General features: G+C 38.5%; 1 protein-coding gene across 1 annotated transcript; it reads right to left on the bottom strand.

Moving 5' to 3' along the window:
* Window positions 1-9,218: 9,218 nt before the first annotated feature.
* LOC306877078 (zinc finger protein ZIC 2-like) lies at window positions 9,219-14,039 on the bottom strand. The gene is made up of 3 exons (XM_079428621.1): window positions 12,071-14,039; window positions 10,512-10,675; window positions 9,219-10,173 (listed from the first exon to the last, which is right to left on the bottom strand). Exons 1-3 carry the CDS (start codon window positions 13,047-13,049, stop codon window positions 9,979-9,981), a joined length of 1,338 nt encoding a protein of 445 aa, XP_079284747.1. The 5' UTR covers window positions 13,050-14,039; the 3' UTR covers window positions 9,219-9,978.
* Between the last annotated feature and the right edge of the window lie 207 nt (window positions 14,040-14,246).

The following is a 14,246-nucleotide window of genomic DNA, read 5'->3' as shown; positions in this document are numbered from 1 at the left end:
AGGATGGACCCTACCTCCAGCTATACGCCATGCTGACAAGCTGCACTGTTCTTCGGTTTGCAGCAATTAGTCCCCTCTTATCAAACCCCTGGCACAGAGTGTGCTCTCCAAATGTGCTTGCTTGTTTTATTTTGTGAAGTGCCACCACAGCGCTTTGTGGACGGGGAGGAGGGATTTGTGCGGCACCGAATTCCGCATTAAAAACACAGCTTGTTGCTCGCTGCACCTTCAAATAGCTTTCCTCCCCTTTGTTTTATGTGCTTTTTTTGTACGACAGGGCAATATCTGTCAGGAGTGCCACTTTTTTAATGCAATTCCCTCTCTTCGGCATTATTGTGAACAGCTGTCAACAGTGTTTCCCATTTATTTGTCAAGTGCTAGAAGGATGGGGGCCTAGCAGAATCCCCCAGTTCGTCAGCAAGCCCACCGGGGACCGTCTTCGCTCAGACTTCCCACACGAGCTATGCGCGAGGTGGGAAGTAAATGCACTCGTTTCCCTTCCAGCTAGGCGCTGTTTACTTTTCAACACCTCCTTTGAGGGCCGCATCCCAGAGACCAGACAGCCAAGAGACAGGAGGGATGTCGCTACCCAACACCAATTTGTGGAGTAGTGGGTTCAGCTCTCCATGTTTATGAAGTCGTCCTCTGCCTCATGAGCGCCCGTGTGATGATGAGATGTGCCGCCTCAAATAAGAACACCTCTGTCAGAATGAGCGAGCCGACCGTGTCCTTCTCACCATAAATATGACTGTCAGGAGTTTGGGGATGCAGAGCGTTTCTCGTTGTTTTTGTCACTTGTGATTTGTCAAGAAATCAATATACTCATTATCACAATGGCTGCCTGAGAGTAGCGAGAGAATGTATGTCAGATGCAGAGAGGGAGATGCATGTGGCTGACGCGCAGAAAATGTGGGAGTGTTAAGATGACACCTGTGTATAAGATCAGGAATGAAATCACCTATACATGTGAGTGTAGATGACTCAGTCAACCCAGTCTCTACTGATGTTAAACTGTGACAATTAAAGGGACAGGTCACACAAAAATGATAATTCTGTCATTATTTTCTCACCCTCATTTCCAAACCACACTGAACCCCACTTACTTTAATTGTATGGGCAAAAAAAAACTGACTTTTTTTCTTTTTTTTCAAAATATCTTGTGTTTGAAAAATATTTCAAAATATATTGTGTTTCACAGAATAAAGAAATTCACACTGGTTTGTAAAGACGGGGAGGTTGAGTAAATGATGCCAGAACTTAAATTTGTAATGCATTAATATGAAAGCTTTTAGATAAACCTACATAGATTAGATTTATTACAAGTATTAGAAAATAATTACATGTATTATAAAATAAAACATTTAACAAGGTAAATGCAAACAGATTGTTTCATATGCAGTTGTCAGAATGTTATTGTAATTTTCTATTTATTTAGTATTTAATTTATATATATATCTTAAATATTATAGTATGATTTAAAATGTATATTTAAAAAATAAATATATATTTATTCATATATATTTATATTATATATATATATCCAATATAATATATATTTAATGTTTTTATTTAACTTGTTTAATTTATTTAATGAACAGTAAAAAGCAACAGGAAATTAAAGTAAGAAATAAGGCTGTGACATGACCTATTCCAGACTTGACCCTGGGTCCCCATGAGCATAACAGCTCTTTATATATTGATATATTGGCTATTTTAAGGAGACAGAATTTTGTTTAAAAAAAACTTATATGCAGTAAAAAAAGTCCTATTCAATTAATTTTAGTCAGATCGACAATTATAGAGAAAGTGTTTATTGTTGCTGGAATATCATTTCTGTTGTGTTTAAAATGTAAATTAGATGTGTGGGGGATTAGCTTCAGGTTTTTATCACGTTATGCTGCCAATTTAGCAATGAGATGAATGTTATGAACATAATGTTCTTTCTGGTGAATAGCAACATCATTTATGTTCTTCTGAAATAACATGTCCAAATACATTGACTTTATTTGAGCTGAGGTCACGAGGGAATCATTAGGTTCAGAACTGTCATTACGATACATATTTGCACACATAAATTTAAATCTGCTCCATTCATTCAAATCACCATCACTTTGGGCATTAGCTAACGTTAGCGTGTATTGTTGTTCTAAACATTGACGTATGTCAGTTGCTACCTGACTAACCACTGATGAGCTCACTGACCATGATCGTCGAGACTGTCAGGGGACCCTGGACCTCCAGCATGGAAACTTGACGTTCAGAGTCAATCAAATTAGCTCCTTCCAGTCCACTAGCCTGAGCAATGAACAAGCCGCCCAAACCCAATAGCTTGGAGCTGACGACATCGATGGAACGATCTCACATGCACCTCATGGGGTAAGACATACATTGATAACTATGAACAATGCCACTGAAAGAATAACAGTCAGTTCAGCATAATGACGATAAGTCAGAGATATGCTTTCTTTCTCGGTGCCTTGAGCATTGTTTTGAAGCAAAGGTATCAAATTGGACTAATATTTGCATGAGACAGAGATGTTTTTGTAGTATTCAGAGAGCTCCATGGGCACGCGGCCTCCTCATGTGACGACCAGACAGTGAAAGTAAAAATAAAGGATCAGTTCTTCAACTTACGGCACAGGAATCCATTCCGCACAGACTGCTACTGTTTTGATGTTCATCTTCAACCGTTCCTGGTGTTTTAATAACCTGTGGAGGGCCACTTGTAAACTCTTGATGTGGGCAAAGTCAAAAACTTGTAAGATATTAGATATGCGCAGGAATATCAAACCAAATCCTCGGAGCACCAGGGTTTTTTGCTTTCACATTTGCTTTTAAGATTTAGTCAAAGGTGCTCAATGAGAAAAGTACGAAAGAGACAGCTGGGAAGAAGCTTATCTGCGACGTAAGAGAGGGTATCTGTACGCTCCTTGATATTTTGAAAAGAGCCATCAACACTCATTTCTGTCAGCTCGTGTGAATTCTCCTGAATGGCGTTTTCCTGCTCTAAGTATCGTTATACGCAAGAATAACAGCAGGAGAGAGACGTGGGGAGTCTCAGATACAGCTTATCGAAAGTAAGAGTTTTCAGAAGACTTTGACTGTCTCCATTAACTGATTGAATTAAGTGCTAAAACATATTCATTTTGACATAATATGCTTACTTTTCCTCCACAATGTTTTAGTATCTCATGTGTTTTTGAGTTTGGCGGAGTTGAGGGTTTTTTATTTGGTGAGAGGAGCTAGTTGAGTCCAATTACCTTCTCCTCTTTAAATCTGATAAAAATGCTGAAATAAACAGGTAACTCCAAACCTTATGCCGGTTTCCATGACAAATACAACATAAAGGTGGAGAACAAGAGGGGTTCTGTTCCATTAAGTCATTAAGTCCTTATAAAACCAAACTCTGAGAGCATCTTTAGCCCTGCTGCTGCCCTCAGGCAGAGAACCGCTGTGTTTGAAGATCAAAGTCGTAGAGGTGAGACTCTAGGTTTATATGTGCAGGGAAATTGAAAATTTCCCTAAACTGGAGGGGTCTGCATAAAAAAGTAGGCCGCAGCCCAGTAATGCTTTTTAAAAACAGGAGCTGCACCTTTTTTTAAAGGCGTTCTCGGGGCTGAATAATACAAAGTGCACCTTCTGAACCGAGTTTTAGTGAGTAACTGACTTGTGTCATTAGACTTCAGTTAGTGACTCAAATCTGACGTCCATCTGTAGGTGTGTGTGTGTGTGTGTGTGAGTGAGTGAAATCCACCTACCACCATCAATGAACCATTACAGAAAATAGGAAAACAAAAAACTCATAAGTGGCTTATTTTTCTATCCATAACCTTCTATACAATAATTACTGAAATAATTTTACTGGATACTCTTAATGTGTACTTTCAAGAGAGATTTAACCAGCCATTTCTCAGAAGCCCATAATAGTGTAATACTGGAATATCAAAATTATTTAGATCTAGCAAAACATCATGTGACTCATGTTGAAAGAGGAATAAAGTGTTTATGGTGTCTGCACTAGCATGACTGTACTTCGTAATTCACACTTAACTCCACTTGTGTGACTCACACTAACAAAATGACTCCGATGAGTAAAAAACACTCATTCAAAGTGAACGTATATAAAAAGGGAAAGTGTTTAGCAGGGGAGGTTTTCAATGGCTCGGTCATGTTTGTCCTGAATAGGCGGTGCCAGCTTGGATTTCCTCCGGGAATTAGGCTTTTTGTTTGTGTCTATAGGCCAGAAGTGACAGCTATTCCTGCTTGCTCAAAGTAAGCTTATACATTTGTCGTGAGAAAGGCTGTGTCTACCTCCACTCCTCATGACATGAAAGTATCAGATTTGTAACCGGAAGCTCAACTGTACATAGACTTCCACATAAACATACTATAAGAGAGGGGTGGTCTGAACAGCCAGGCAGACAGAGAAAGGAAGAGAGAAAAGGAGCTCTACTTTAAGAAGAATTATATACAGTGTGAAGTTCCTTAACAAAAGTCTTAATTAAATTAAATGTACTGTGTGTTGTTCATTTTGTTTATTCGATTGCTTACAAACCTATTTAGAAACATGATAAATTTGGCACACTGACAAACTTTATTAGGTTCTCAGTTCAGATCATGTATGGACCATGCAATGTAAACTGATCATAATAAATGAAATTAGATGTGGGTCGTTTCAGTTATAGGCCAAAATCTATTAGCTTATATGAAATTGCTAAAAGATAAGTGAATGTCTCAGTTTATTTACATAATTACCGTCACTACTGCCTGGTTTCTCGAAGCTTAAAGTTAAAAGTCAATCTACACGGCACATTTCTCCAAACAATATTTTTCTTGTGCGTAAAACGTCAGTAAATGAACGTGAACCTTGAACCACTGGCTAATTCGTTATTGTGTAACTGTTTCTTATTTTTCCCCAGTTTATCAGAGACAAATGTACACAAAAGTATCGATATTAATGCATTTTCATCATTAACAAAAAAAAAAAGTATTTGTTCAAATAATCGTCTTAAAACTATATTCCGCCCTCTGTGCATTGCGCGAGACAGGCCTGAATGACAGACCAGTTTAAACATTATATTAGCCAACATTATAAGCTAATGGAAATTATTTCAATCGAGGTATGATATATAACTATTTATTCTTAATGAAGATATGAATACAACAGTTTTCACGTTTAAATAAATCTTGTTAACACATGAGATTTAAGTGAGAGCCTGCCACTTTTTCTTCATCCTTTTCATCCTCTTCTTTCTCCAATGGCGAGTTTAAATGTAGACATTGCAAACATGTTTACATATAACATGTTATATAATAACAGTTACATATAGCTATAGCACTCCTGATAGGCAAGTGTCTATCAATATGTTGATATTGCAGAACTACAGTGTGGGTTCAGCAGTGGCCGTCAGTAATGTATGTTTGAAGCTGTCTTTCGAAAGCCATCATTTATTTATTTTACTATATTCAGCTAAATTAGCCGGGATTTTGTCAGCTTTATGTTTGCTTTCAAGGGCTTTTATTATTATTCTATTTTACTCGCTATATTAATAGGCCTATTATAAAATTAGTAATAAAATATCTCCAACTCTATTGCCCGAAGAAGAAAAAAAGAGAGAATATATATATATATATATCAAAGAAAATGTCAAAAGAAAATGTAGTCAATGAAAACATTTGCTCTCTTTTTGCGCCTGGTACACCTGAACATGAGCCCCAGAAAAACTATTCGTTTATTTGCCTGTAAATTCGTTATGTTCAATTACATAATTTTCAGATGGTTCAAATTTCATCAACATTTAATTACAATTATTATTTAAAAAAAAAATAAAAAAATAGGCTACTGAACAATACCGAATAACCCGTTTCTTTGGCCATCTTTGTGAGGACCTCAATTAGAGCGGTGTAGCGTTACGGCAGGTCACATAAGGTTACATGGACTCTCCTTGTAACATAGGCCTGTATGTTTACAATTTGTCTTCATACTCTTTAACCCAGCGCAAAATAGATTGATTTAGCTACATCTGAACATTTGAAATGTAGAAATTGTAACATTACATGTGTGTTTTTGTTTTTATATGTCACCTCCTATTATCAGTCCAAATACTTTCATTCGCGTTTTTCTGTTCTCCACATTGGCAATAACTAATTCATATTTACATAAGTCATATCATTAATACCACAGTTCGTGGAATACACTGCCAAATCATTTTCGCTTAGCAAGAAATGGTTACTCAGAGAGTTAAACGTCAATCACAAGGACTACCACTAGGTTTGTATAAGCCCGTAGGTTTGATGGCACTGATTTTAACATATAGGCAATGATTATTTTGTTTCTTTCCTGACTTAATGAGGTAGCTGCTTCGACTGTTTCATAAACATTATAATGTTTGTGAAATATTATTCTAGTTGTTTAACGATAGTCTCTAAAACTATAACAAGGCACATTTGGCACATGCGTCTAGTACATATTTGTCTTACAATAATTAAATGTATGTAGGATGTACAAATAAGTTGAAAACGAATACAATATTTTAGAATTAATTTTACAAAACAATACAATTGAAACTGATTAAGACAGGGGTACAATAAGGCGAAATAATATGATCCTAAAACATCTCTCGGATTGGTGATCGCTCTTGGAAAAAATGTTCCAAATTAATTATTACAAAAAGAGAAGCAATAGAATAAAGGTTGGGGGAAAACCATTGGGACTAGTGTGTGTGTGTGTGTGTGTGTGTGTGTGTGCATGTTTATGTGGTTTATGAGGACACAAATTTGTATAATGACATGGGTATGACAGAGGTTTTACAATATGAAGGTGGTTTATGAGGACACTGCCTACCCCGTAATTCAAAAGGCTTAAAAAACATACTAAATGGTGTTTTTTTTTTTTATCTAAAAATGCACAAAGTCTCCTGTGAGGGCAAAGTTTAGGTGTAGGGTAGGTGTAGGGTTGGTGTAGGGCAATAGCACACACAGTTTGTTCAGTATAAAAACCATTACGCCTATGGAGAGTCCCCATAAACCACAAAAATTAACGTGTGTGTGTGTGTGTGTGTGTGTGTGTGTGTGTGAGAGAGAGAGAGAGAGAGAGAGAGAGTGTGTGTGAGGGAGAGAGAGAGAGACTGCGCATGTATGTCTGCGCATATTTCTGCAGGTGTGTATGAAATCGGCTGGAAAATGAAGGCAGCCATTGCTCTAATCATTGAGAGTGAGGTTATTTCCACCGGCTAGGAACCATTACAGCTCTTGGTTAACATTTTGGTGTTATTTAGTAACATTTTCTATTATAAATCTTACATAATATATTTATTTTTTTATTGTTGAAATTTAGAACAACAACAACATCAGCAAAAACAATATAGTGTTAGCCCGTGTTTTGTTTGTAGGTGGCCCCTATCCCTCTGGTCTGTTAAATGGTAAGCTCCGCTGTATGAGCTCCACGAGCGGGAGTTGGCAGCACTCACCAGTCTCATGAATCAAAAATAAATAAATAAATAAACGTAAATGATTTTTAAAGCACACAATAAAAAAAACTTTTATTATCATTATTATTATATTATATATATTTTTATTATTAGCCTATTATTGTTTCGTATCGTTATGTAGCCTATATTTGTTTCGTGCATAGCATTTCATTGTTAAACTATCCTATAAAATAATGATTCGAACCAAAACGCCTTTTGAATTTTAAGTTGTACGTAAAAGAAATTCAGAAACATTGCGTGTTAAAAAATAATACAGTCTGTTTGAAGTGGAAAGTACAGTCTTGAACAGTACTTTTTTTCTGTGGACAGGTTTTTCTACACGGATCGATATCAGAGCAGCATGCGCTGCGAAGGAAACGCCATCCAAGCTCCGCAGGATGCTGACCTTTCACTCTCCCTACAGGTCACACCATCCTCCCCTAAACAGGTCAAAACACCAACACACAACTATGTCAAAGTATGCCTTAACAGAGAATATTTATATCCAGCGGATAACCAACACAAGCCAATGAGTGGGCGATTCAATCAACAGCCAAGAAAAGATTGTACCCTGCAGCCGATAGGCAACTGCACATTAATAATCAGTGTTCTGGTGATTTCTGAACGGACCAACTGGCTTCTTGTGGGTGGCTCCAAGTTGTATTTCCCGTGAATAAAATATGTAGGGTATACATTATGTTCATGTGCCCATCTCAAAACACACTGTGGCACCGGGTGGTGATCTTACAGTCAACAATAATAGAAAAAGCGCCTAACAGTCTATCCCTTCCCCCAGGAATGAATATGGGAAGATTAATATTCATACACACATGAATATTAATCTGATCCTTCACCGTCTAAAGTTCTACACATTGGACTAGAGCTTTAACACAGATAGTGACACGGATACGATCGCTCTCAAGTAGGCCTATCTCCAGTCTATTAATTACTCATGCTGGAGGATTGTTTTCGTGATGTCAGTGATATCATCATACACGAAAAAAATAGCCTGCGACAATATTCCTTGATGTTGCTGCATAATGTCAAATGCCCCTATTAAATTTATTTTATTCCGCTTTTTTATTATCGCATCTGAAGGTGTTTATGCATCCTCTGAGCGCCGAGAAAAGCACACGAAGGGACTGCCAGTCACCTCTTAATTCTGCAGGGAGAAAAAAAAGAAGAAAAAGTTTTTTTTCCCCCTAGAGCTTGACAAGAGTGCCAGAGTCAAGTTCAAGTTCACGGCCACTTGATTTCAAACTCTATTTTATCCCAAGTGTGGAAGGAAGGGCGACTGCGGCATTATCCAAAATTAAACGCATGCGTCTTTAAAAAATCTTTAAAAAAAATGGAGCACTCGAACAGTGACGGGAAGGTTTATATTAATAGTAGGCCTACTGTTTATAAAAGTCAGATCAGTTTTCCCGTGTATACATTTTCTGTATACTGCTCTCGGTATTCCTATGTTGCGAATGTTCTATTTAAATTTTTCTGTCTTTTTTTTTCTTTTAAAATGCTGAGATATGCCCTTCAGTGCTAGAAATCATTAGTGTTTGTGTATGGAAAGACATTTCAACAATATCTATCCAACACTACACAACAGCTGAATGCGTCTTGCTTTCAGACCACTGTGTAAATTCTGGTTTAATAGTCTTAAATAATCGATTTAGTCTATACAAAAAGAAGGCCTAAAAGTTGTCAAAGTTTATCTATATAATGCATAGATAACATAAGAACACGACGCGTTGTAAAGATTGTACACTTGCACCACGTTTTATTATATCTGTATGCAGTAAATTTTTTATCACAATAATGGAGAAAACACTTCTCAAACTTTGAACAAAAACACATAACAAAACAACTGCCCCTGTTCAGCCCATAATTGTACATATTTATAGTAAAGAAACATTCTTTATAAATATTGTTTCATCTGTAGCAAGTAAATACCATAATTTAATTACAAATGGATAAATATGGCAGGCGATATTTACAAAAAGAAGGGTGTAGTTACAGATATTTAACGGTACGACATTAATTTGCCCCACAATCTTCCAAATATATATCACAATTCAAACTTGCAAAGCACAAGACATCACAAGTTAAGCCCAGCAAACTAAGATATACATTCACAAGCAAATATTGTGTCAGTCTTCGTTAAATGTTGACTTTGGCACTCTTTCCAGTTAATAGTTGTTTAGTTTACAATCAGTTTGCCATAATGGGATCACAATATTCATTTTGGTAATATGTGCACTAAAAAGTCCAGTTAGAGAAATAGCTACCATTGAAGGAACATCTATACACCAAAAAACCGACAAAACCTATTACAACCATTGGGAAAGAGAGCGCGTAGTATGTACAAAAAGAGGACGTTTAGTGCTTTTGCGCACGGTTCTTCTGTCGATGTGGGAATGTTAATCCTGCTGGACAAGCGCATAATATAGGAGCGTTCGCTTTGTATATGGATCTCCTGGTTTTCTGAAACGATTCCTCCTGGGATGGCACAGTCTTAAACATACCATTCACTGAAATTGGACGATAAACTGCTGTGGTTGTTGGAACTGTGGACCGCTGAGGAAGGCGACAGATTGTTGTTGCTTTGGGTCTCAGTGGAGGGGGACACCAGACCAGGGGGTGTTGAGGACTCGTAACCAGAACTTGCCGCTGGCGAAGAGTCAGATGCAGGTGGGGATGACTCGTGAACCTAAAACACACACCAAATAATGAAATAATTAATGATCCTCGGAATTAATCGTAAATAATGTGTATTGCAAAACTGTTCTTGAGTAAATTCTAGACAAATTAGTAGTTCGTGCACACATGACAATATATGAGTGAAAATATCATGTGAGTTTAACTTTTTCAGCATGCATTAGCCAATTATCTGTTATGCATTTATAATTTATGTTTGTTAGTGTCATTTTAATTTTAATTAAATGTATTAGCCTACTGCTATTAATACACGAAGTAAACATTTTAGTGGCAAAAAAAAGTATAATGTATTTCTCATTCTTTTTTTCTAGAGGAATCTGGAAGAATTACCTTCATGTGCTTTCGAAGAGAGCTGGGATGAGTGTAGGACTTGTCACACATTTTGCAAAGATATGGTTTGTCTGACGTGTGAACGTGCATGTGCTTCTTTCGGTCACTGCTGTTCGCGAAGCGCCGATCACATCCCTCAAACTCACACTGAAATGGTTTCTCCCCTGAGAAGAAAAACCGCATAAACATTCACACGATTAGTGCTTAAAGTTTAATTCAGCTTTTAAAAACACATCAAAACATAGAATAAACCTGCCATCCCGGTACACTTCAAAATAACATTTATATGTAAATATTTTAGGACTAAATTCTAAAAATAAAATGAAATAAATTGCGTAGTATTCTAAATAAACTGAAATGAAATCACTCAAGAGGTTATCATATGCACGTAGTTGTAATAGAGAGAGATGCTTTACAACGACACAGGGGGTCACACAACCACATCTACAAATATGACCAGTGTAAAGGGAACAACAAAATCGCCTATATAAGCTATATAAAATCTAATTTTGTTGCGTTTTGGCGAATTTACTTTATTTAACAATCTGTACAAACAAAACAAAATTAAAATAAGGGGGAAATCGGTCACATAACACCATTTCCTATTTTCAACGTTTAGCTTTTGTCAGCCCCCCACAAAACTTCGCCATTTGCTTAGAAATAATTAAAATGCAATTAACACCTTGACAAATAGAAGGCTCAATACCTCCGTGTATTCTAAAGAGGAAATTGCTCAAATATGCAACCCTGGTAATGGCCTGACTAACACATAGACTGCCAATGCAATGGAAAGAATAACAATAGGCCCACATATCGCCCATTCCTAAAGTAGGAAATATATTCTTATTTTTATGTCGCCATTTTTGTGTTAGTAATGGTCTGTATTCATTTTATAATTCGTATGTACGTGCGTGTGTGTACGTGTAGCTGTATTTACACTTTGTAATCGTCGTTTTTAGTGGTTTCATGAATATAAAGTGTATCACTGTTAGTGTATACATTGTTTCTAATTTTAACAACAATTAAAATACCCTGTAACGTGGCCAAAAACACGCACAAAGTGGAGTAATTTAAAAATCCTGACGTAGTCACCCGAGAGCTCTAGCATTGGTCCACGCAAACATTAAACCGGTTGGAGAGATTTACTGCTGCTCTGCGCACGCGATGAGCCCTAGAGTCGCCTTTGACCCGTTTAAACTTTATGAACCACAAACCCTCGGCACTCTCTTACATAATTGTTGCAAAACATCGCGTTTACTCGGTACGCGACCAGGCATAATCGTTTTCAGCCGCGTTCACTTACGCGAATTAGCCTATGTGCTTACAAGCATCCGTTTTCTTTTAAAGATCTAAATCTACTTTAGACGTCAATCTAAGTATGCGCGCTCAAAGTCTAAAAATACACCAACCTACCGTAATCAGCTTATTTTTGTAAGAACCACTATTTGCGCTACTATTTTGGGTAGTTTATATAAAAAAAGACCATTGTATAGCTGCGAAACAAATGCAAGACTTACAGACGTTAATGGAACAAGCGCAAACAGAAATAAATATCATACCTGTATGTGTTCTCTTGTGAATCTTCAGGTTTTCTGATCTCGCGAAGACTTTGCCACATCCAGGGAACGGGCAGGGGAAAGGTTTTTCTCCCGTATGCACGCGTATGTGATTGACCAGTTTATATTTGGCTTTAAAGGGCTTGCTTTCCCGGGGACACTCTTCCCAAAAGCAGATGTGGTTGCTCTGTTCGGGTCCTCCAACGTGCTCGACCGAGACGTGGGTGACCAGCTCATGCATGGTGCTGAAAGTTTTATTGCAACTCTTCTTCGGATTGCTGAGCTGCTCCGGATCGATCCACTTACAGATGAGCTCTTGCTTAATACACTGCTGCCTCATATAGCGAAAGAAGGCTCCGGGGTGATGGTGATGCGCTGCCATATTCATCCCCATGTTCATATTCATGGAGCCGTACTGGTTGTGTAGCTGAGCGGCTGAGTAAGGGTCGGTCCTCGGGCTGGAGACCTGGTGGTACTGCTCTGATCGCCCGAAAACCTCCCCCGGTAGTCCGAGTCGCATCTGCCCGTTGAGCACGTTTGGGGAGCCGTGAGATCCATGCTGCTCGTGGATGCCAGGGAACAGAATGTGGCCTTGGCTGTCTGTGTGAGAGTGATGGAGCGAGCCGGCAGTGGGGCCGAAGAGTGCGTGCTGGCCTCCCGCCGGTGACGATTCCCCGAATCCACGGCTGCGAAAGAGAAAGTCCCGCGTGGAGTTAAACGGCGAGCTCGCGTATGATGTGACATGAGCCGCGTGCGCGCCCAGAGCCGCGGCAGGGTAACCGGGCGCTTGGCTCGTGAATGCAGAACTCTGTCCGGGCGAGAGATCGTGGTTCAGTTTGAATGCGCCCATGTGCGCCGAGTCGACGAAGCTGTTCTGCGCTAAACTCAAGTCTCTGTCCTGCATCTCACTGGAGGAGTGATGATGCCTGGCAAAGGTGCCCACTCCCAAACCAGGGAACTGATGCCCAGCGTCCAGTAACATGCTTTCGTTGAGCAAAACCAATTCTCTTTCAAGCAGTCTATGTGCGGCGCTTCAACAAAACATGTAACAAAATAAAATCGAATGCGCTACAGGAATATTAACTTCCAGATTTGAGAACACGTCATGAGACGATGAAGTTCGATCCGCTCATAGGAAAAAAAGCTTTGCTTATTAAGTTGGACTATATTTTTCTTGTGGCTAACTTGTTACTCAAAATCCCCAATGCAGCGAAATGAAATGATTCCTTTGCTCGTTCCCTTTCAAACTGAGTCGATGTCGTAATTTTCGGATTACACGAAAATACGAGTTATTATCTTACTGAGTCTTCCTTGTTCTTGAAGCATCTCGAATTGGAATGTTTATTTCTTTCGCTTGTCTATGTTTATCTCGGAGGGTCCCTCTTTCTCAGTGGACTGGCACTACCTCCTCTTACGCCCCCTTTAACTGAAGCCCGGTCATTCATTTGACGCGCTCTCATTGGCCACCGCTCCTCATCAATCCCATGTGTCCCTCCAATCGAACGCACTCCTTTGGCAACTAATCGCTGATCGCCATCTTCCACCGACAATTGCCGCCTACTTTTCGGAGAGCCTTTTCGGGGAATAGGTAGAAGGAGAGCAAAAATACTCGCGTTTAATCAGACCGCTTAAAAAATCGAAATCACTTGCCACGCGGGCTCATAAGAGTAAGTGTAACCCATAATTCTTTGGTAAACTTCGCCACTACAGTTTGCATAATTACTTAATGGCATAAAATGTGCATTATATAAATATATAGCGAAATCTAATTAGTTACTTTCGCATAGTGTAATCCAACAGACAGGGTTAACGTGAATGAAAAACAAACTCACAAACCTCGCTCGAGGTGCCTTGACTCAATCCGCACGTGAGAATGACAACATATGATGATGAATTAAAACACTAGTTGGCATCCAGTTTGTAGCCTATATGTGGTGGTCAGCATTTGAATAAAGGACGTGATCATGTCTCCCTGAGTGTTGATGGACACATCAAAAACAAACAAAAAAAGTGTATCAATATATAAATAGCCTATAACATTATCCTATTGAGATATAACGTTAGCCTAATAAAAATAGGTCCAATGACATGAAAAATAAGGCAGGAGAGTTGTCGGCAATATATACACCATCGTCATTGCCATCAACATCATCTTTACATTGAATACTTTAATTAATTT

Source organism: Barbus barbus (genome assembly GCF_936440315.1).
Source record: "Barbus barbus genome assembly, chromosome: 11".
NCBI classification, from domain to species: domain Eukaryota; kingdom Metazoa; phylum Chordata; class Actinopteri; order Cypriniformes; family Cyprinidae; genus Barbus; species Barbus barbus.
Note: the sequence above shows the minus strand (reverse complement) of the source record. Positions and strands in the feature narration are given on the sequence as shown.

Bases quoted from the DNA above. Each gene is read 5' to 3' on its own strand.
- LOC306877078 (XM_079428621.1), bottom strand. From the start codon at position 13,049: ATGTTACTGGACGCTGGGCATCAGTTCCCTGGTTTGGGAGTGGGCACC. The intron at 10,676-12,070 runs GTATGATATTTA...TTTTCTTCTCAG, and splicing joins TCACAAGAGAACACATACAG to GGGAGAAACCATTTCAGTGT. The intron at 10,174-10,511 runs GTAATTCTTCCA...TGTGTGTTTTAG, and splicing joins CTCTTCGAAAGCACATGAAG to GTTCACGAGTCATCCCCACC.